The following is a 21,218-nucleotide window of genomic DNA, read 5'->3' as shown; positions in this document are numbered from 1 at the left end:
TAAGATACAAAGTGTATTTAAAAGCCAGCTCACTAACCGAAGAAAAGGATCCAACTTCCAGAGGGTGTCTGTGAGCCAAGCACAGTGCTAAACGCTCCAGGTGCTTTCCCTCCTTGGATCGCTGCCAGGAAACCACTAGAAGCTACTATTGTCCCATTTTTAGGGAAGAAAACTGAGGACCAGACAGTTGCACTTTTGAGGGAAACAGGGTAGAGACTCTCAATAAAGCAACTCATAAATATCCACTGTGGCTTGTCAGCTCTGGGGGGTCTTCTTCACAATGCAACAAACACTGAATAACGGCCCTACTGATTAGGACAGGAGGACATACACTTTTTTTTTTTTTAGAAAATGCCCATTTGGCACTTTCACTGAATATGACTTTTACAGATGACATGCTCTAAAGATCTCCTAGGCAGGCCACACTGGGAAATGTCCTCACGCCGAGCTCTGCTCTGTGTCGGCTGTCCAGGGCACCTGTCCGGGCACATCGCATGTTGGTGCTGGGCTGGCAGGAGCTAAGGACCATGGAGATTTGCACGTCTGCGATGGGCATGCCGCCTCCCTCGGCCGCCTTTCGTCCTCTCCCACTGGTGGTTGACAGTGTATATGTTATGGTGTCACATTAGCTAATGAGATCATACTTGCTAAACTAAGCTAAGCTAATGAGCTCTGCTTAGCTAATCAGCTCCAAAGAGATGAGCTTTCTTTTTTTGGTGAACACGCAGCCCCCTACGTTATTTGAAATTGGGAATGCGTCTCCCCATAGAAAAGTGACAAATAAAGGCAGAGTTCTCAGGCCGGTCTTACACCCTTTTTTATTCCTTAAGGGAAAGAACAACAGCACAGGAATTCTGGGGGCTAGTACCTGCAGGTGCATGGTACAGGAAACAAAGAAATGGGCTGTTTTTCCCTCTCACAGGCTGGGTGAGGGTCAATAATGAGAGGAAAATAAAAATCAGTGACAATTCCATTCTAACCCAACTAAATGATCACAAGTTTCACCAAGTAGATTCTCTGGTTCCTCACCTAGAAGGTTTTTTACTTTCACTAGGCTTGTGACACATCAAAATGGTATGTGCTGAAAGGGACAAGCCAAAGAAATTATGCTAAAACCCCTTTCCCGTCCAAGAGTGCTCATTGGGAATCCTGTTTGTGTTCCCTTGGGTGTGCTAAGATCTAAGGCCAAATCTATGAACTCCAGTGAGGATTAGCATGACTTTTTTTTGTTGTTTTTTTAAGTAGACTCCATGCCCACAGCATGGAGCCTAACTCATGACCCTGAGATCAAGATGTAAGCTGGAATCATGAGTGGGATGCCTAACCAACTGCACCACCCGAGTGCCCTCGGTATGACTTTTTATTGTACAATGCAACCAGTCCAGTCCAGACAGCAATAGTGTATACACAACACCAGCCTGAGGATACTAATATCTTCAAATGACAGATGGAACAGCACTCTACTCAAAGCTTTTTTTCAAGGAAGAAATAAAAGCTTGAAACAAGAAATAATCAGAAGAATTTCATATTGAAGACAAGTTGTATTGATGATTATGAGCATAGAGAACATCAGTCTCCCTCCTGTTACCTACCTTACCTTCCTTACATCAAGAAGGGATGATGCAGTGGAGAAATCCCTGACCAGCCATCAGAAAATGCACGTTGTCACCCTGCCTTTGACAGTATGCTTCTGTGTGACCGTCAGTCATCTGGCTTCCTAGGCCTGTTTCCTCACCTGTCAAATGGGGGAAATTTTACCCGTTCTATCATTATATGATCAAAAGTAAGATAAAGGGATTACTGTAGAGCTAACAAAATTCTACAATACAGTTTGCTAAAAGATTGACTAGAGCCAACACTAATCATGAAAAAAAATCATTATTTTGCGAAGCATCTATTTTTATGTATTTTCATACTTCTTAAAAAAGTTCTTAGAAATCCATTATTTGAAGCGCCAGTGTTTCTATTTGTCTTTAACTTCTATGTCTAAATACTGGGTTCCTGATAATGGTTATTTCATTGCCTCTTGTAGAAAACCTTCAGCATGTGCCTGGCAAACACTCGTGAATGGGAACCTGGATGAGGATGTGCACAGCCAGAAAAGCAGGTTTTGGTTGGCCCTTCCACTCAATGGCATCATTGTTTCAATGCAGTTCCAGAATCATTGATTCTGAATGATTGACTGACTGAATGCCACACACTGGCCCCAGATGCACAGGAACCAAAGGGCAGCAGGACAAGCCATGGGCTCAGTGAGCTCACAGCCAGCAAATAAGGAAGGCACATGCCAAGCAAGATAAGCCCCACAGTGAGTCCCAGAGACACGAGACAAGGAGTGCTGGAGTCGCACAGCTGTGTCCCCACTGGGGTGTCAAGAAGGCTACATGACGTAGTGTGCTTGAGTGAGACCAGGAAAAACGGTTGTTGCACATCTTATAGGTGCATAGTTGAAAGTGACCAGAGGGGTGTGGGCAGAGGACACACAAGGATGGAGAGAGGAGGTGTGGGGACCCGGCATCCGTGGGCAGCAGTGGTGTCCTGGCTGCCAGGCTACAGCTCAGTGGCTCCCAATTTTCAGGCTGTGGGTCACTAAATCAATTCAGTGGGTAACAATTATTTTTTAAGTGCCATATTCTAGAAGAAAATAATAGAGTTGACTAGAATAATAGAGCTCACTATAATAATAATAATAATAGAGCTCATGGTTCAAGAAGTGAGAGTGCATAAAAGTGTGTGTAGATATGAGTTGTGTGCATGTATGTCCTAGAATCTCCATGATGTACTGCTGGGTGTAGGTCACCCTCTCAAAATTTAAAAAAGATGCTGTTTGGGCGCACTTGAGTGGCTCAGTTGGTTAAGTGTCCAACTCTTGATTTCAGCTCAGGTCATGACCTTACGGTCATGAGATCGAATCCTGCATCGTGCTCCACACTCAGAGCAGAGTCTGCTTGTCCCTCTCCCTCTTCTTCTCTCCCACACTACTCAATCTCTCTCTCTCTCTCTAATAAAAAAAAAATCTTAAAAAAAGATGCTGTTCAAAGTGTGGGGTGTGTAGGGAGCTACCCAGTTGTCCACCCCAGGACTGCCCTCCACGGAGCACAGTGGTGACCGCACAACTGAAGGTGGCAGCAGCAGTTCCATGCCCAGCTAGATGGAACACAGACAAGGGCTCACGCCTGTGGCTGGCACACTGTCTCTCTCCCAACACTCTCTAGGGGGGGACCTCCATGAATTACCCCCAGGGCAGACCACACAATTGTTCAGGACATCAGTAGAGCAAGGGCATGAAGACTGAGGAAAAAGTTCAGCTTCAGTGAGCTTATTCAGAATTTTGCAATTGTTAGAAGGTAAGTTTTGTGATTTACAGTTTATTTTTGGATATAATTTACATATGGTGGTGGGAAAGGGGCTGGCCACAAAACTTCTTTGTGTTTATGGCTTTTGAAAGGGTTTAATCCAGCCCTGGTGGTGACAACACAAATGATTCCGAGCAAAACTCCCCTTGCACCAGATGGCAGCATCCTTGTCCCTTTGCAAAGTATTCTGACCAGTCTCGGGCCCACTCTCAGCATGCGCCTACTGTAGGCACCATGTGTGGCAGGAGGATCAGAGCCCTCCAGACAGCCTGGGCCCCGGGAGCGGGTCTACAGAGAATGGGGAACATCAGGCACAGCCTCGAAAACACTGCGCCGTGCAAAGAAAAGTATGCAGTGGAGAGTTAGTGTCTGGGATGGCTTGAGCCCAGCAGGAAAGCCCAGCTCTGGTAGTGGAAAGAGCGTGGAAGGCAGAGTTTCCAGTTCCACATCTTCCTTCTTCACAGACCCACTAACCTGGGGAGTTCATTTTCTTCATGTGAATGATAATAACAACAACTGCTCTTGTACCTTTGAAACAAGAATCTTAAAAGGGAAAAAGGTACATGTTATGAAGCTGTCTCCGCTTGGCTGAAGAAAAGGCAGATATGTACAATTACTTCTTGTAGATGCTGCAAACACCTTTATTTCTTATCTCATGGCATGGTGCTTATTCAGGGGCTCAGAAAATACTAAGCTTGTTCCTGACAGCAGACCACAGCACCTCAGTGCACACAGCATTAAGCTGCCACATGATGTACACATAATCCTCAATACATGGCACCTTGTGTTGGGCATGCAGTGAATACTCAATAGATATTTCTTGAGTAAAGAGACCAGAAATATTAGCAAAAGTAAAAAAGGAGTGAAAATTTCATGAAGAAAGATATGGGAAAAGTGTTGGGAAAAAACAGATGGACCAAAGGCATAAAATGGAGCATGCCCCCACCCCCAGGGGCACCTGGGTGGCCCAGTTGGTTAAGTGTCTGACTCTTGATTTTGGCTCATGTTATGATATCAGGGTCCTGGAATCGTGCCCTGCATTGAGTTCCACGCTCAGTGTAGAGTCTGCTTGAGATCCTCTCTCTCCCTCTGCCTCTCCCATTCATGCTGTCTCTGTCTCTCTCAAATAAATAAATAAAATCTTGAAGAAATAAAAGATGGAGCCCCTCCTTCAGAAGGAAGACATTTCCTATCAGTCTAAGTGTGGTAATCAGGAAAGCACAGTCTGATCAAAAAGTCTGGAACAAACGTCTCAGTGTCCCTCCAGAATACTGCATAGGTTCATAGATGTCTTCATTATTTTGATCAATGTATTGGACCAGACACTTCAAGTAAAACCACTTTTCTATGGAGGCTGAATGAACCTACTAGGGACATTCTGGAACTAACTAAGCAGGCAACTTGCCAAAGCTGCTCTTTGTGTTTCCTGCACAGACACACAGTCAGAGCTCTTTCCCCTGACTCATTCTGGTCAGTGTAGCTGCAGAAAGCACCTTACTGGTAGAGGAATCATTAGGACTACACAATGCCTCTCTCTAACAACAAAAAAAGACAATATTTGTTCTAAAATACAGAAAAAATTTGATACAACCTACTGCGTTCCTATGAAACATCTCCACAGTTTTCTTCCTGATTCAGAAGAGAGAGGTACTTATTCAAGCTTTTTTTTTAGAGCATCACTAATTACTCCCATATTCTGTCTTCAGTGAAGAAAGGGGACAAAAACAATGACAATTTTAAAATCTTCTTCGGGTGACAAAGGTCCATCTCTCAATGAGAAGGAAATTGAGTTAAAGGTCAGGTTCAGCTTTAACTGAACTTTAATCAGCTTCTCCTCTTCTCACACTTGCAGGCTGGTTTGGCAGGCTGTAAGATGCAGACCCAGAGGGGACAGAGCAGTCACAGCCTAACAGTCAGGGACTCTCCCCTGCCGGTAGCCTGCTCTCCTTTCACATTGTGTCCAGTCTCAGCAGCACATCCCTGCCCTGGTCACTTCAGGTTCCCTGCACTGGACGATCTAATCTGTAGCTCTCCAGAACTAGAGACTTTCCAGACACCTTCAGGTCATGGGGGCCACCCTGATCCCAGCTGCCTACCAGGCTGGATTCCCCCTCTCTCCTCACCATCGCAGTTGGTTTGTTCCACCCACCACTACCCCACCACCACCACCACCACCACCACCACTACCCCCAGCCTGGGTCAGCCTACTGGACAGCTGACCCATCCGCAGCATTCAACTGTCAGCAACTGTAGTGGACATGGTCATGAGCCATACAGATCACCCCCTCCCATCGCTTCTCATCCTTTTGGCTAAGATCAAGTGTACCCCCTCCTGCCTCCACCCCACTGTCTATTATTTTAGGACAGAAGCATTTGTTCCTCCTGATACTAGAATGCTGGCATCCATCAGCTTCCAACCAAGTATCTCTCAGAAAATGACCTATAACTGGAGATCTGGCCCTAGGTCTTGCTCCTTCCAGAGGACCCATGTCCAACTTCTAATCTACTGGATAGTCAGATAATAAATGTCTGTGACTTTAAGTCACTAAGTGTGCAGTAATCCATTATGGCAGCAATAGAAAACTTATCCAGAGGAAAGAGAGAACAAGTTGATCAGAGAACAATTTCATTTATTTCTACACTTTAAACCTCCCTATCAGGTGTGATCAGGGCTTGCATTCGGGAAAGCTTGAGATCTTCCTTGAAAACACCAACTAGGGTCAACTCTGGGGGACTGGGTCAAGCCCATTCAACACTCTAAAACCAAAAATCTCACATTCTCTTCACAGTGTAGAAGAATATGAATCTCCAATTCTAGAGAACAGATCCACCATTTCTTATATCATTATAACCATCCACAGCCAAGAGGCAGGAGAGTTTGGTAATGAGTGAATGGGACTCTGTTTCATGGCCACTTCAACTTTTAAATAAAAAGTAGAATGTTGATAGTTTTCTAGCTCAGTAAAGGCATGTAGCTTAAAAATAATACTTCTTACCTTTATTTTTTATCGTGAGCCAAAGAAGAAATTATTCCTGTATATAATCTTATTCAATGTTTATCCCAACGAAATTATAATTTTATGACTAAGAGTGGGCTTCTCTAACTTTTAGTATCTATTAACCTTTAAAAGACAAGACCATATCTTTTGAGACACCTAGGTAGCTCAGTCAGTTGAGCATCAGACTCTTGGTTTTGGCTCAAGTTATGATCTCATGAGTCCTGAGATAGAACCATACATTGGGCTCCCCTGTCCTTGCTCAGTGAAGAGTGGCTTGAAGATTCTTTCCCTCTACCCCTCCCCCTGTGCACACTCTCTCTCTCTAATAAATAAATCTTTAAAAATATATAAATAAAAATAAAAGACAAGACCATACCTTTTGAAATATCTGCACAAAATATGCATAAAGCTAACAGAATAGAAACAGAAACACAGAGTATCTCCTAAATAGAGTACTAAGCACCACTTGAATGTATGTGAGGACCATTCTGGCATTTGATTTGCATGGATTGCTATCTTAAAGAGAAGCAGGAAAGTTTATACCGAGTCAGTAAATGTGAGATCCAAGTAAAAAGAAAATTTCTCCTGGGTCAGAAAGACAAATAAACTATATATAACTCCAGAATTTAACTTGACTTTGGCTTATATGTTTTAAAAAATGCCCTTAAAAAAAATTAAAAAATAAAAAAATGCCCTTATCTGTCATCAAGAATGTGTGTATGGGAAATTTTAAAATACCCCAAAATAGTACCATTCAAGATGATAAACTGCATTGATTATATAAATCTGAGGCCAGCTTGAAAGATCAGATCACTGGGGGTCACTAGTTGTCTAGCTGCCCACTTCTGGGACAGCTTAGCTCTGCAGACACAAAGCAACCACAGGCTGTTACCAGAAAGGTCTCAGTGGGTCAAAAGGATGGCAGGTAGGTAAGCCAAGTTCCTGCTCTCAATATCCCAGGAAGAATGAGCATTCTAGTACACAACAATATTGAAGATCTCTCCAAAATCAACAGAGAGATGGCTCTGCATAGAGATATCAAAAAATTTAGCCATTGTCATCAATCTTAGTAAGTTGTGAGAAAAATAAGAAGGTCTTAGACACCAGATTTCAGTAATTTTGTGTGGATTTACTTTTCCACACAATGAGTGTACGTCTATCACTATAAATATAACAAACACAGCATGGAGGAAATTTTGAGAAAGAAGGCTGGGACTATGGTCCATGGGTGGGCTGATGAGGACCTACACTACTGAGTTCAAAGTACTTTACCAAGAAAAACATTATCCCAAGGGAGACCCAGGGCTTGGCACAAAGGTGGATGTATTATCGAGCTGCTACTCCTTTCTTTCCTACTTAAGGACACATTGGTATGGGAGTGGTGAGGTAGAAAAGCTAACCTTGATGCTTCCATAATTTTATTTTTTAAGTCTCAAGCTACAGCACTGTAACTTTAGTGTTAGTTACACATTCATTGCTGTATATTCCAAAACAGTCTCAATACTTCATTTGCGAATTTCTGGTAGTTAAGTTTTCCAGTCTAATAAACCTCCCCAAAATGTAGTGGCTTAAAACAACACTGTTTGTTCACAAATATGCAGTCTGGAGAGAACATGTCTGGAATAGTTCATGTCTGCTCCATTTCACTTCCATTGGGATGGCTCAAAGACTAGAGAAAGAGGAGAGATTGAATCATTTGAAGGCTCATCCACTTGCATGTCTGGCTGCTGTGCCAGGAAGACTCAAATAGCCAGGGGCAGGAAGAGCTGCAGGATCCACGGGCACCTCTCCATACATGGTCCAGACTCACTCTGCGTGGTCTCTATACTATGGGGAGTTTCTGTGTGATGTAGCTAGATTTCTCACATGGTAGCTCAAAGCTCCAAAGGTACATGCCCCATGAGAGAGAGAAAACTTGTGTACCAGATGAAAGCTTCCTCACATGTCTAAAGTGGTCTCAGAAATCACACAGCATCACTTCTGCTGTGTGCTATTCTTTAGAACTAAGTCACTAAGGCAGACCTATATTCAAGGAGTGAAGAGTTATATTCCATTGTTTTTAAATGGAAAGAGGGTTAAAGATTTTATGAAGATATTCAAAACTGCCACACCAAGTATGGAAACAGAGAGGAAGAATACAGCACAAGAGACATGAAAGGAAAGGATCAGTAAAGGATGAAGGGCTGAAGTATATGAGAAGTGTTGAAACAGTAGACACTTGGGGCTGCGGTGCAAGGGACAAGGGAGGACTTCTCTTCACTGCCAGTGATGGGTCCAGGAACACCTGTGGGATTCAATGACTTGCCTTCTGGACATCAGAGGACATGTGGACAAGAGATCTCCACGGGCAAGAGTAATTTAAGACAATAAAGCAGGGACTCTAAGCAAGGGAGAAAGACACATTGGAAGAGGTGAGAGTGATTATCATGATGATTCAAACTTGCTCAAGAAAGTAAGAAAGGCAGAAGAGGAACAAGCAAAGTGAATTCAGGACAAGAAGGAAAGAGCAGATACAGTACAGGAGAAAAATGAAAAGGGAAAAGGTAAGCAGAAGATGAACATCCTAGAAGCTAAAGGAATAAAAAGTTTCAAGTAAAGAGAAAGTGGTCATAATCTCCTCCACCACTGAGAGAAAGGTAAAAACAAAAACAAGGACACTAGATTTTGTCATGGAAGTAGTCAGGAACACACATTTTGGGGACCCATTTAATTTTTACTATCTGTACAAGGAGAGGCAAGTAGAACTTACACCTTTAATAGACTCCAGTGTTTTGTGTTAAAATAAGCTGTTTCTCTATAATCTTGAGAAGCACCTGAAAAGCTAACAGATTTAGGGAGCTTAAATCTTTTCCCCAGTGAGTTAGATAGCCATTCCCCACTGATAGGAATACTTCAAGACAAACCACATCCAGCCTCAGAGGGCCATTGGCTACACCTTCCTCTATCAACCACCTTGCCCAGCCTTGTCACATTTTGATGGCTCTCAACACCAAGACCAAGTTCCCAAGGACTTTGATGTCAGCATTTTTAAAAATTCAGTTAGAAGATGTATGGAAATTATTGTATTCCTATTTTTAAAAATGGCGTGTTCTGTCCAAATGTGCTTAAAATGTTCTAAGATGAAAAGGTCTCATTACAGTTAAAAGTTTACCTCAAAAATCTCTAGAAGGAGACAGAGAAGTCTATTCCAATGGTGCCTTAGCAACCAGCTGTGAAGAAACAAGAAGGCAAAGGGAGGGAAAAAAGCCTAAATTAGGATAGCACAACTTCTACAGATTAGGAGAATGGAGTCAGGGAAAAGGATACACACACATACATACATACATACACACACACACACACACACACATACAGCTGTCACCTTTCTCTTTATTCTGGGACTGCTCATGGCAGAGGAAGAGATTTTCTCTCTCATGTAGAGCACCAGGCAGATTGAAGAGTCTACAAGAGCTGAAGGCTGACTGGTTCAATCACAAATCTCTTCTATCAGGACTTTCAACTAAAGCCAGCCACATGACAAGAGGTGAGTAACAGGACCTTAATTACAAGAACTCTGAGAGTTTGTATCTAAGCTAGACATGGGATCAGAAAAGAGCTTCCACACTCACAGTATTTTTAAGTGGGGAATAAAAAATTACACTTTTATTTAAAAAAATCAATGAAAAACTCGATCAAATTAAACTGGCAGATGAAGATTTGTGATAAAGTATCTCACTTATCACAAGGACATATTTCTATAAACCTTGCTCTTAATTATATATAACTTCAATGATTGGATGATAGTTATGATTTATCTTTTGAAAACTACTTTACCATCATGCTTTTATAGCCTAATAAATTGAATACCATGCTCAGGCCTAAGCATTTCAGCCCAAATGTCATAGTCATTGCCAGGACACACTTAAGAAAAAATCAAAACCTATGAAGTCTACTCCTTAAAATGAGGGTAAATGACAAGAATCAGCAAGAAGTCCAAAAAAGAAAGATTAGAAATAGTATGAGGAATAAATTGAATATATTTATACAAACCAAATGAAAGCTAATTACATATATAAATGCAACAAAATATATGAACCTGAGAAACACAATATTAAGTTCAAAAAATTGCAAGTTGAAAGTTGTAAGAGAAATCACTCCCACTCTGACAATGAGAACAAGCCAGATTAGCTACAAAGCAATTTTTAAAATATATCATGGAGCTGAGGATTCAAATAATTTTAAATGTGTTGAGCCCCTCCCAAGAGAAAAAAAGACAATATCTGCTCTCATTCCTAAGAAAATGGCAGGAAGAACAGAAATCCACCATATCCAGGAGTAAGGAGAAAACAAGTAAATTTCTAAGCAAGTTTAACAACCATATAGATGACCCTACAGATACGAATTCCAGGGAGCCTGGGACACAGAGTAAGTCTGAACCACCAGCCAACTCCTTCCCACTGATCCTCACCAAAAACACAGCAAGAATACACCAAAGGCTGGGGGTAGGGCAGGAGAGTAGAGAGGCAACTGCCCTGATTTTGAGAAGGAAAGGATCTTCTCAAGGGTAAGGCAGGGGTCAGAGCATAAAAACTGAGAAAACCTCCCTTATGCACTTCAGGCCCTCACCCTAGGCATTGCAGCAGCACTCCAAACGCTGAGACCAGACTGCTAGACAAAGAGAGATGTGCTGAGATGAAGAAGGTTCATACAGTACTAAAAGCAAACTCCCAAGTAACCCCAAATGCTAATGGACTGGCTGACAAATCTTTCACAGTTGGGTAAGCTGATGCTGACCTATGAAGTATAAAGAAATCTTAAGAATTCAGATCCCAATTCCTGCTGAAGGGAAAGTCTCTGCCCTCGAAACATTTGAGCTCAATGATGAAACAGATCTAACTAAAGCTTCAGGAAAGACCACACCCATTTTAATAAAAAACTAGATTGACTGAGCCCACACACTAGTGGCCTGATAAAAGACATGCCCTTTTAAATTGCTGTGTCCTCTACAACTCTTTTACACACAATATCTGGCATGCAATCAAAAATTATGAGACTCACAAAGACGGGAGAAAATATAACCCATATTCAAGAGAAGAAATAGCCAAGAGAAGCAGACCCAGAGGTGATAAAGCTGTTGGAATCATTAGGCAAGGAATTCAGAATAACTACCAGAAAAATAGATAGATACATAGATACATAAATACATAGATAGATCGATCCAGTAGAAAATATGGACATGGATGGAGAATTTCAGGAGAATAGAAGTTATTTCTTAGACTATATAAAAAACTATTTTTTTAATGTAGAAACACTCAAAATTTAAAGAAAAAGACAACACAGATAGTTTAACATAAAAAGACACAGCAGAGGAAAGGATCAGTAAACATAAAGTCAGACCAATAGGAATTATTCAAACTGAAACACACACAAAGAGTATTAATAAAAACATAGGACAAGAAAGGCACAAAATAAATATCTGAAGAAATACTGGATAAAAAAATTTATAAAACTACTGAAAGATATCAACCCACAGATCCCAGAAGTCTTAGCAAACCCTGAGCCATATAAGTAGAAAAAAAAAAAAAAACTACACATTGGCATGTGTAGTTGAAACCAAACAAGATACACACAAAAAAAGATAAAGAGAAAATCAGCTGGGAAAAAACTCACCCATTATATACCACAGGGGAAAACATTAAAAATAAAGGCTAACTTTTCATCAGAAACAAGAGACTAGAAGACAATGAGCCAATCTCTTAAAGTTCTGATTCAAACAACTATCAAACTAGAATTCTATATCCAGTGAAAATATCCTCTGTCCTTTAAAAATGAAGGCAAACATTTTCAGAAAAAGCAAAATCTCAAAGAAACTGTCACCAGTAGATCTGCATCAGGAAATGCTAAAAGAATTACTTTAGGCCAAAGGGAAATGATATAGATGGAAGAAATAAATAGTACTAGAAATGGTATGTAAATATAAAATTCTATTTAAAATTATCTCTATTTTATATATGTATAAATGTATGTTTTTTAGATTTTATATGTGTGTATATGTTTTACTTTAAAATATCTTTGCTTCATATATGTACATTTATTTATGTTTCTGTTACATACTACTGACGACTTTAAAGTAGTAACATTACCGGGTTTATACACACACCAATATATAATAAATGACAATAGAGTCACAAAGGGTGGGAGAAGTAAGTAGAATTATAATGTTTTAGGTTTCCTACATTATTTGTGAAGTATAGTATTAATATTTGGAGGTCGACTATGACAGGGTAAAGATGCATATTCTTATCTCTTACATAACTACTAAAAAAATACAAAGAAATATAGCTGAAAATTTTAAAGGAAATAAAATGGAATATTCAAAATATGCAGTTCACCTAAATGAAGGCTAGAAGGAGAAAAGAGAAATAACACATATTACATAAGCACAAAACAAATGCCAAGATCATAAACTTAAACTTAACAATAAAATTTGAATATGGATTGTTGTAGCCACATTAAGTTTACTGAAATTGATACTATTATAGCTGACTCTTGAACAAAATGGGGATTGGAGTGCCAACCCCACTTTACTCCTACACAGCTGAAAACTGGTGTATAACTTTCAACATCTTCAAAATTTAACTACTAATAGCCTCCTGTTGACCAGCAGCCTTATGGATAACATAAATAGTCCATTAACACATGTTTTGTATGTTATATGTATTATACACTGTACTATTGCAGTCAAGTAAGCTAAAGGAAAGAAAATGCTACTAAGAAAACCATAGGAGGAGCAAATACATTTACAGTACCGTACTGTGAAAAAAAATTCATACTTAAGTGAACCAGCACAGCTCAAACCTGTGTTGTTCAAGGGTTAAGGATACTATTTACAGAAGAAAAATTTTCTTAAGAATTAAATGCTGAAAAATGTGGGTAGAAAAGGACACAATGTCTGCAATTTACTCTTTAATGGTCCAGAGAGAGGGAGGAAAAAGAACAGAGATGGAGAGTTTTTAATGTCTATAAAAGATACACATACAAAAGAAATTCATTTATATTTTTTACATAGAAAAATAAGCCAAACTAAACAATCTATCATTTGGGAATGCACACATTAAAAGACCTTGAGGAAAAAGAGGCAAGGCATTAATACTGATGAAAGCTCAGGTGGTGAAGACCTCAGGAAGGGGCAGGGAGATGAAACCCAGAGGGTGTGAGTAGATTCAAAAGACCTGGTATCAATGTGGTTCTTGAGTGGTAGTTTCACAAGTACTCTTTACAGTATTTTATTTCAAAACTTGCATACATGTTACATAGAATCTTCTTAGGGGTCTAATATTACATTTTTTAAAGAGCAGAAATTGAGGAGGTAGATCATCCAGTTTATAAAAATTAGTTTGAATTGATATCAACTTTTATATTTAGGAAAGAACTAAACAAAAGCATTAAGATGGTCCCCAATCCTTACCTTTTTATCAGATCCAAAGTCCTGGATATAACTAATTAGGAGTATCTAATGAGGGACACCTAGGTGGCTCAGGGGTTGATTGTCTGCCTTTAGCTCAGGTCGTGATCCTGGGGTCCTGGGATCAAGTCCCATATTGGGCTCCCTGCATGGAGCCTGCTTGTCCCTCTCCTCCTTCTCTCTGTCTCATGAATAAATAAATAAAATCTTTAAAAAAAGGAAATATCTATTGACCACCAATGTTTTCCCTTTCCTAACAACCTCAGCTGCAAAAAAAAAAAAAGAATAACTTCCTTGAAACACTTAATTTAAATTCTCTTGCTAAGACACAGTAACTCTGCAATGAATAAATTACGTGCAACATTGCTCTGCAAAGGAAAAATCTCCAGGTTTTGTAGACATGTCCCACTAAATAATTGACCATCATTACCCTATTATAGAAACCTACAGGCATCCTTTCTGTGTGACTTCCTATCACTTCCCACTAGCTGAGAGTCAACAGGATCCTTAAGAGTTTTATTAAGTAAATTCAAGTATCCAAAGTCAAGAACCCATAAAATGTGAAATTATTCCAGGTACTGGTAGTAGAAGTTAACATTCTTATATATCACAGAGTGCTTTATTTGCTTACAGCATTTAGTTGAAAGAAGAAAGAAAGAAAGAAAGAAAAGAAAGAAAGGAAAGAAAGAAAGAAAGAGAAGAAGAAAGAAAGAAAGAAGAGAAAAACTAGGAAAAAGTCTTAGTTAGCCAAGTAAATATCCCAACTCTGTCACTAGTTTTCTAAGTAACTAAGAAAACCTTTTATTTCCTCTGCTTCAATTAATGAATTTGAAAAAGGATGAGACCTGCTTCTAAAATCAGAAGAATTACATCTAATAATCAAAAATTCTAAGCCAAATGTGTTCTAGAAGGCATTATTAATTATGTTATTAATGTTGAAGACTCTACAAGATGAAGAACTAAAGCACAAGGAAGTTATTTTTCAGTTTCAATATTCCATTATTCCATAAACAGCAAATATTTACTGAGAGCCTGCTATGTACCAGATACTATTTTAAGTCCTAGAGTACAATTGTGAACAAAACTAACGCATTCCCTATCCTCACGGAACTTACATGTGTTGATCTTGCACACAAATGAAGGGATTAGCACCCTCAGGTCAAGAGTTCAATAATAAGGTTTTGAAGCCACTTAAAATTCTTGTGTGGGGGCAGCCCAGGTGGCTCACCGGTTTGGCGCCGCCTTCGGCCCAGGGCATGATCCTAGACAACCGGGATGGAGTCCCACGTCAGGCTCCCTGCATGGAGCCTGCTTCTCCCTCTGCCTGTCTCTCTGCCTCTCTCTCTCGCTCTGTGACTCTCATGAATAAATCAATAAAATCTTTAGGAAAAAAAATTCTTGTGTGGATCCACAGTGGGTTACAGAGTGTCCCTGACACCGTCTACTTGGTTAATAGGAAATGTTCAGGGTAACATCCTGATGGTCATCTACTATCAATCCCGTGGTGTTCTACAGTGCACAGCATGGCCAGCATCTGGCCAGAAGACAGGGCACTTCCCGTATGTTTCCTGAGATGGCGGATAACTTGATGCAGTTCTGAATAGGACAGTTGAGAAAAGATAGGGTCCTTATATATTATAAGGGTAGTATCTTCTACTGAATAATAAAGGATTTCCAATTTATAAGGGAGAGATTATTATTGGAAATAGCACCTTTGTTTATGGGGGACAGTCCCTTGTTCCATCTTCAAAGCAAACATCACCCCAGTTCTACTACCAGTTAGTCATCAACTACTTCAAAGGGGATTAGCCAAAGAAAGAAGGAGGAAGAGGAGGAGGAGGAAGAAGAAACAAAGGGAAGGAGGGAGAGGAAAAGGAAGGGAGAAGGGAAGGAGAGGGGAGACGAAAACACGTGGCTTTAAAAAAAAATCATCAATGGTGAGGAGGATTAAGGAGGGCACCCGATGTGACTGAGCACCAGGTGTTATACACAACTGATAAATTATCGAACACTACATCTGAAACTATGTACTATATGTTGGCTAATTGAATTTAATTTTTTAAAAAAATTGATGGACTTCCAGTGATGAGAAATTTAGGAATGCTTCCACATTCCCAAGTGTTTCCACCCCAATGACATCTGTGGCCACAGCACATAAGTGGGAGACCGTCAAGTCTGAGCAGGTCTCCCCTCACATCACAGCGGCTTCTGGAAACACGAGCCTCACCTGGATGCCTGGTTCATCTCTTTCTTTCTGCCCCTGTGATCAGAGACTACAAGATGTCAATAGTTCAGGACCAAAGACTTTTTATTTTCAAAATCTCAACTCAAAACATAAGCAGGCTGTACATTTGTGTAGGTCAGAGAAGAAGAGATGAAGAAATTTATAATGTTCACTGATCCTATCAAATCTTTTCAAATTGATCTTCTGGGGATGTGAGAATGAGGATGTTGCTTTGAGTCTCAGGTGGGCCAGGCCCTCAGTAACTGCAAGGAGCAGTGACAGATCTCTCAACAGCACTGCCACAGAAGTGCCACAGAAGGCCACTGCCTTCCGTCCTGAAAAGCTACAAATGCTACAAAAGCTACAGCTACAAAATGCTGACACTCTATCAGTACGTATGCTGAATACGAGATGCCTCAAAATACATAGCCTGGCCCTACTTGAAAATGAGTGGAGTTGCAACAGGTTGCTTCTAGTAGTTTTCTTTACCATCTTCACAGTTCTAAGATGGTAGCTCTGAAAACAGAAGTGAAATCCAGTCCCTGCTTCTTGGATGCTTCCTCCGTGCTCCTGCCCAAGTCTGGACAAGTGGGGGTCCCGGACATCTCTGCAGGACTTCCCCTCTGAAGGGGCAAGAGTGGAGTCACTCCTCAGACTCATATAGAAATCTTCATTTCAACTGCAAACTACACAGTTCTACATTATTTTCAGCCCAATATACTATCACTGTTATACTTACTAACTCACTCCCTTTTTCAAAGGCTCTCAGAAAAGTTAGTGGTTCGGAGGCTACTTCTAAGGTTTGCTCTATAAATATGTGCTGTTAATTGAGTGCTTACTTTGGATGAGACACTGTACGAACTATACGTTTTCGTTTGATCTTTGTACCACTTTAAGGTAGATATTATTGATCCCATTTAACAGATGGGAAAACTGAGGCTTAGAAACGTCAAATTCTGTGCCCAGGGTCATACTTCTAGTTAGAACCCTGGGATCTGTCCTTCCCAAGCCCATTCCTGTAAGCACTCTTCTATACTTGAAGGGAGAACGGCACCATGGATCAGAAAGGGCAATGGCTTTGTAGTCAGAAGCCCGGCCACTAGTTAGTATGTGACCCTCAGTGGTCTTTTCATCTCTCGATGCCTGTCACCTCACCTGCAATGTGGGAATAATCACCCCCCACACACACCCTGCCTTTTTCTCAGGGGTCGGAGGCACTATCAACACCTGTTGCTGTGCTCCAATAGGTCACTTTCTCCAGTAGGAACTTCTTTGTCCTCTGTTCAAGGTTGGGAATGAGAAGTGGGGTGGGGGAAGAACTGCAGGAAAAGGAAGTCTGAAGCGAAGTCCTGTGTCTTCTTTTCAAATGTTGCACTTGCCTTTTGTAACTCTATGGGGAAACATGGACTCTAATGTTTGAACATGAATTCTACTAATATTAAAGTTATCTGGACATGAAATTAATCCAAATAGGCAAACACCCTAGTATGTGTCCAATAAATAACTAAAGAAAGAGCTTAGAAGGAAGGCAGGCCTGGCAGCGAGCAGACAAAACTGGCATTTTCTCCTGATCTCTTTTAGGCTGCTGGCATTTCATCTCCTATGCATGGAACTAATTGCTTCTCTGAGTCTATCAAATTAATTTGGCCAAAGTTATTTAATTTCACTTTGTCATTAGCAATGATAAAGAACTTAAAAGCAACATAGTGACACTATTCTTAGCCAAACCAAAATATTCTATAGTTTGAACACAGCCCTATGATTTTTCCCAACCGAGGCATCAGGCTAGGATTGGCCTATTTTCTTGAAATTTCAAATTGCCTAATTGAAGCAACACTCATGGAGACCACACACACACACACACACACACACACACACACACAGCTTATCTAAAAATGAAGCTATCAGTAGTAGCTAATAAAATCCCAGCACACATGTTTATTCCTACAGCCATCCGTTAGCATAATGCTGGCGCAGAGAAAGATCCCTAACAATCTTCTAGTGAGGACTTTGGGGAACTCTTGAAGAAACACACACAGAGCTTAAAAGGTAAAAATGAATTTATGATGGTTTGCTTAAAAGCAGTACTTGAATAAAGAAAATAAAAGATAGTAAGCATAACTAGTGGGGATCTCTAACCATACAGTGGGGATTGGAGTGTACGCAGAAAATGAAACATTCATCATCATGCAGGAAACACACTTGTGGCTGAAGCTCACAAAATTAACCTATTTTCCCCACCATTAAAAGTGCTAACAAAGAGCAAAAATGCCAATATAGATCAGTTCAAAAATTTTTTTACCTTTAGGAACATAGTGAATACTATCTATCTAGAAAACCACCTCTAGGGAAAGCCACCATTAGAAGGATGGTATTTGTGTTCAACCACAGGGCATCGTCACTCCAGTGCCTGAATCTATTATGACTCAGACCTGAGTCTGTAAGGATGAGTGGCTGGCTCTGGAGGGGGACAAGGGGATTAACAGAGGAACAGAGCGTTTCTCCTGCCATTCCCAAAGCCTTTGCACACCTCCCCCTCCCATCCCCAAGGTCCCCAACGGGCTCTACCCTAGCTGCAAATGTGCCCCAAAGTTCAACTTCTGGGAGAGACCTGGGAAATTTACATAGTCAGAAAGGAAGGGGTTGTGTGTGAGGCCTGGGGGAGGTGCGTGGCTCACCTGTGAGATCTCTCTCCTCCTCACCTGGTCTAACTCAATCCTGCTAAAACTGTGCATCATAGCACAATGCTCAGACAAAAAAAAAAATGTTTCCCCCCAGAGTCACAGGGCTTTACGTGAAAAGTATTACATTGTCAAGAGAGCATTCATTTCTGATAGAGATAGCATTTGTAATACCAGACACTGGGCACAAAATCAGAGCCTATTAATACTTATCAAAGACAATAACACCTTGTGTAAATAAACACAAAGGTTTAATTAACCCTATGCAACAGAAGATGGAGACTGAATGGGTATCATGCCCCATCATTAAGCCAGTTAAGGAAACACAAAGCACTCCCCAATAACGGTATTGTCTCCTTTTAAGTGTGTGTGTGTGGGGGGGGGGGTGGCTACAACTTTTATTGTGTATAGGACACCAAGAATTACATAAGAAGCTGCATTGCAAATGTTGGACCCAATAAAAGCAATTGAAATTGATTCTGGAATGTGGTTAAAGTACTTTATCTAATCTATTAATAAATAAGAAGATCTTTCATTAGTTGGCAGGAGGACAGTCGCTAGTGGCCAACCTGATTTTCCTGAAAACGGAGAAGACCAGCATGCACCTTTTCTTTTTTTCTTTTTTTTTTTTTTTTTTTCAAATCAAAACCCTAAAGTCCCAAAGTGCTGTTTCTGGAAACCGAAGTTACCATGCAGCGTCCGACTTTTCCTGAACTGGGCAAAAAAAAAAACAAAAAAAGTCTCGTTTCGCCTGTTCCCGAACATTGCGCGGGGCCGTGGGCTGGGGGTTTGGGGGGGGGGGGGAGGAGGGAGGAGAAAGTGTGAATCTTCAACATTTTCGATCGGAACTTTTTTTTAAAAGCGAAGAGTTTGGAGACCGCGTCATGGCAACTCGGAAAACTGTGGCTCAAAGGCGAGCATCTAAGGAGAACGAAAAATTGAAATCATCCTTCCAGGCCCCCTGGGGCAGCCTCCACTTTGAAACAACCAAGATTCTCCCCCGCTCAGCGAAGGCACCTAGAAGAGCCGGCGGATGAGCGGAGCAAGAAAGGAGGTCCGGGGCCCTGACCCCGCGCGGGGGCTCCAGCCTCCTCCTCCCGTCCCACCCGAGGGCTGCCCGGGACTGGCCGGCGGGGCTCCGACTGCACCTGCGAGGCGCCACGCCCTCCAGGGCGCCCTGCCCCCCTCGCCCCTCCCCGGGCCGACCCCGGGCCGCGTGCCCTCCGCGGACCCGAGCGCCAACAGACCCTTAGGAGCCCAAGAGGGGCAGGCGGGCTCGCATTATGTAACCGTGTGCAGATACGGCAGAGTCGGCTCCTGGAAAACGAAAGTAGCGAGAGGAGGGGCGGGGGGCGAGGGGCGGGGGGCGGGGAGGCGAGGGGAGCAGGGCGCCGCGGAGCTTTCGCCGCCACTTACTCGAAGGCGAAGAAGAGTCCGCTAGTGACCAGAATGAGGACGAGAGTCAGGTAGAAGACGCCCGTCTGCCGGGCCATCATGATCCTGCCGTTGCAGAAGAACTTGTTTCTGCCCGGGAAAACCTCCCATTTCCTCCGGGCCGCGATTTTCTTCTTCTTGTGGGGCGACTCCATGGGGGAGGAGCTGTGGGTGCTGATCTGACTGTACTCGCAGTCTTTCATGGGCCCGCCGCCGCCGGGAGGCATCCGCGAGCGCAGCCGGCTGGGGGCGCACGCCCCCCGGAGCCCCCCGGCCGCGCGGGCCCCGCCGAGCCACGACCGCCGCCGGCCGCCCGGCCGCCCCCCGAGCCGCGGCGCCGCGGCCCCTACGCCGGCTGCCGGCTCGGCGACAACTTCGCCGAGGACACCCAGGGTAACCCTCGCGGGAGCCCCGCTGTCATAGCCCGGACCCCCTCCGGGAGGGACGGCGCTCGCCCGCAGCCGAGCCCGCGGCGGCGGTCCTCGTCGCGTCCAGCCCGCGCGCCCGGGGCTCCGGGGCCCCCGGTGCGCCGCGCGCCCGCCCCCTCGCGCGGCCCCGCCGCCCCGGCCCGCCGGCCCCCGAGCGCCGCCGCTGCTGCTGCTGCTGCTGCTGCTGCTGCTGCTGCTGCTGCTGCTGCTGCTGCGCCCCGAGGGGACACGAGGCGGCGACCCCCGCGCCGGCTTCCCCGCGAGCCACTGGGGCGCCGCGGCCAGGTTTATTCTAATCCTTCCTCCCGGCGGTGGATCCTCCCCAGGAGAGAGCGATGGAAACTGGGAGGCAGCTCGCGGCACCGGCAACCCCTCCCAGGGGTGGGTGGGGAAACCGAGCACGTTCTTCTGTCAGGAGCGGGCTCGGCGACAGCCCGGGCGCTGCTCGCGCGGCCACCCCGCGCCGGCGCGCCTGGCAGCCGAGCCCAGCCCGCGGCCCCCGCGCGGGGCTGCCGGGGCTGCGGGGGCCGCGGGGGCCGCGGGGGCCGGGGGTCGCGGCGGCGGCGGCTCGCTCGGGGCTTCCCGCCCCACAGGGGCCGGGCCGGGCCGGGCGCGGGGAGGGCCGCCGCGGGGCGAGCGCCACAGACACTTG

The 21,218-nt window shown here is 43.2% G+C and overlaps 1 protein-coding gene across 4 annotated transcripts in view; it reads right to left on the bottom strand.

The window, feature by feature from the left end:
* The window catches only part of ZDHHC14 (zinc finger DHHC-type palmitoyltransferase 14), a 270,851-nt gene extending 250,421 nt beyond the window's left edge, over window positions 1-20,430 (bottom strand). For all 4 annotated transcript variants that reach the window (XM_055310316.1, XM_055310318.1, XM_055310317.1 and 1 more), the window contains exon 1: window positions 20,121-20,430. In XM_055310316.1, coding sequence (XP_055166291.1) covers window positions 20,121-20,365 — 245 coding nt within the window. In that variant the 5' untranslated portion in view covers window positions 20,366-20,430. The remainder of the gene's footprint in view (window positions 1-20,120) is intronic.
* Between the last annotated feature and the right edge of the window lie 788 nt (window positions 20,431-21,218).

The sequence above is a fragment of the Nyctereutes procyonoides genome, unplaced genomic scaffold (genome assembly GCF_905146905.1).
Source record: "Nyctereutes procyonoides isolate TBG_1078 unplaced genomic scaffold, NYPRO_anot_genome, whole genome shotgun sequence".
NCBI lineage: Eukaryota > Metazoa > Chordata > Mammalia > Carnivora > Canidae > Nyctereutes > Nyctereutes procyonoides.
This window is presented reverse-complemented; position numbering and strand designations above follow the sequence as displayed.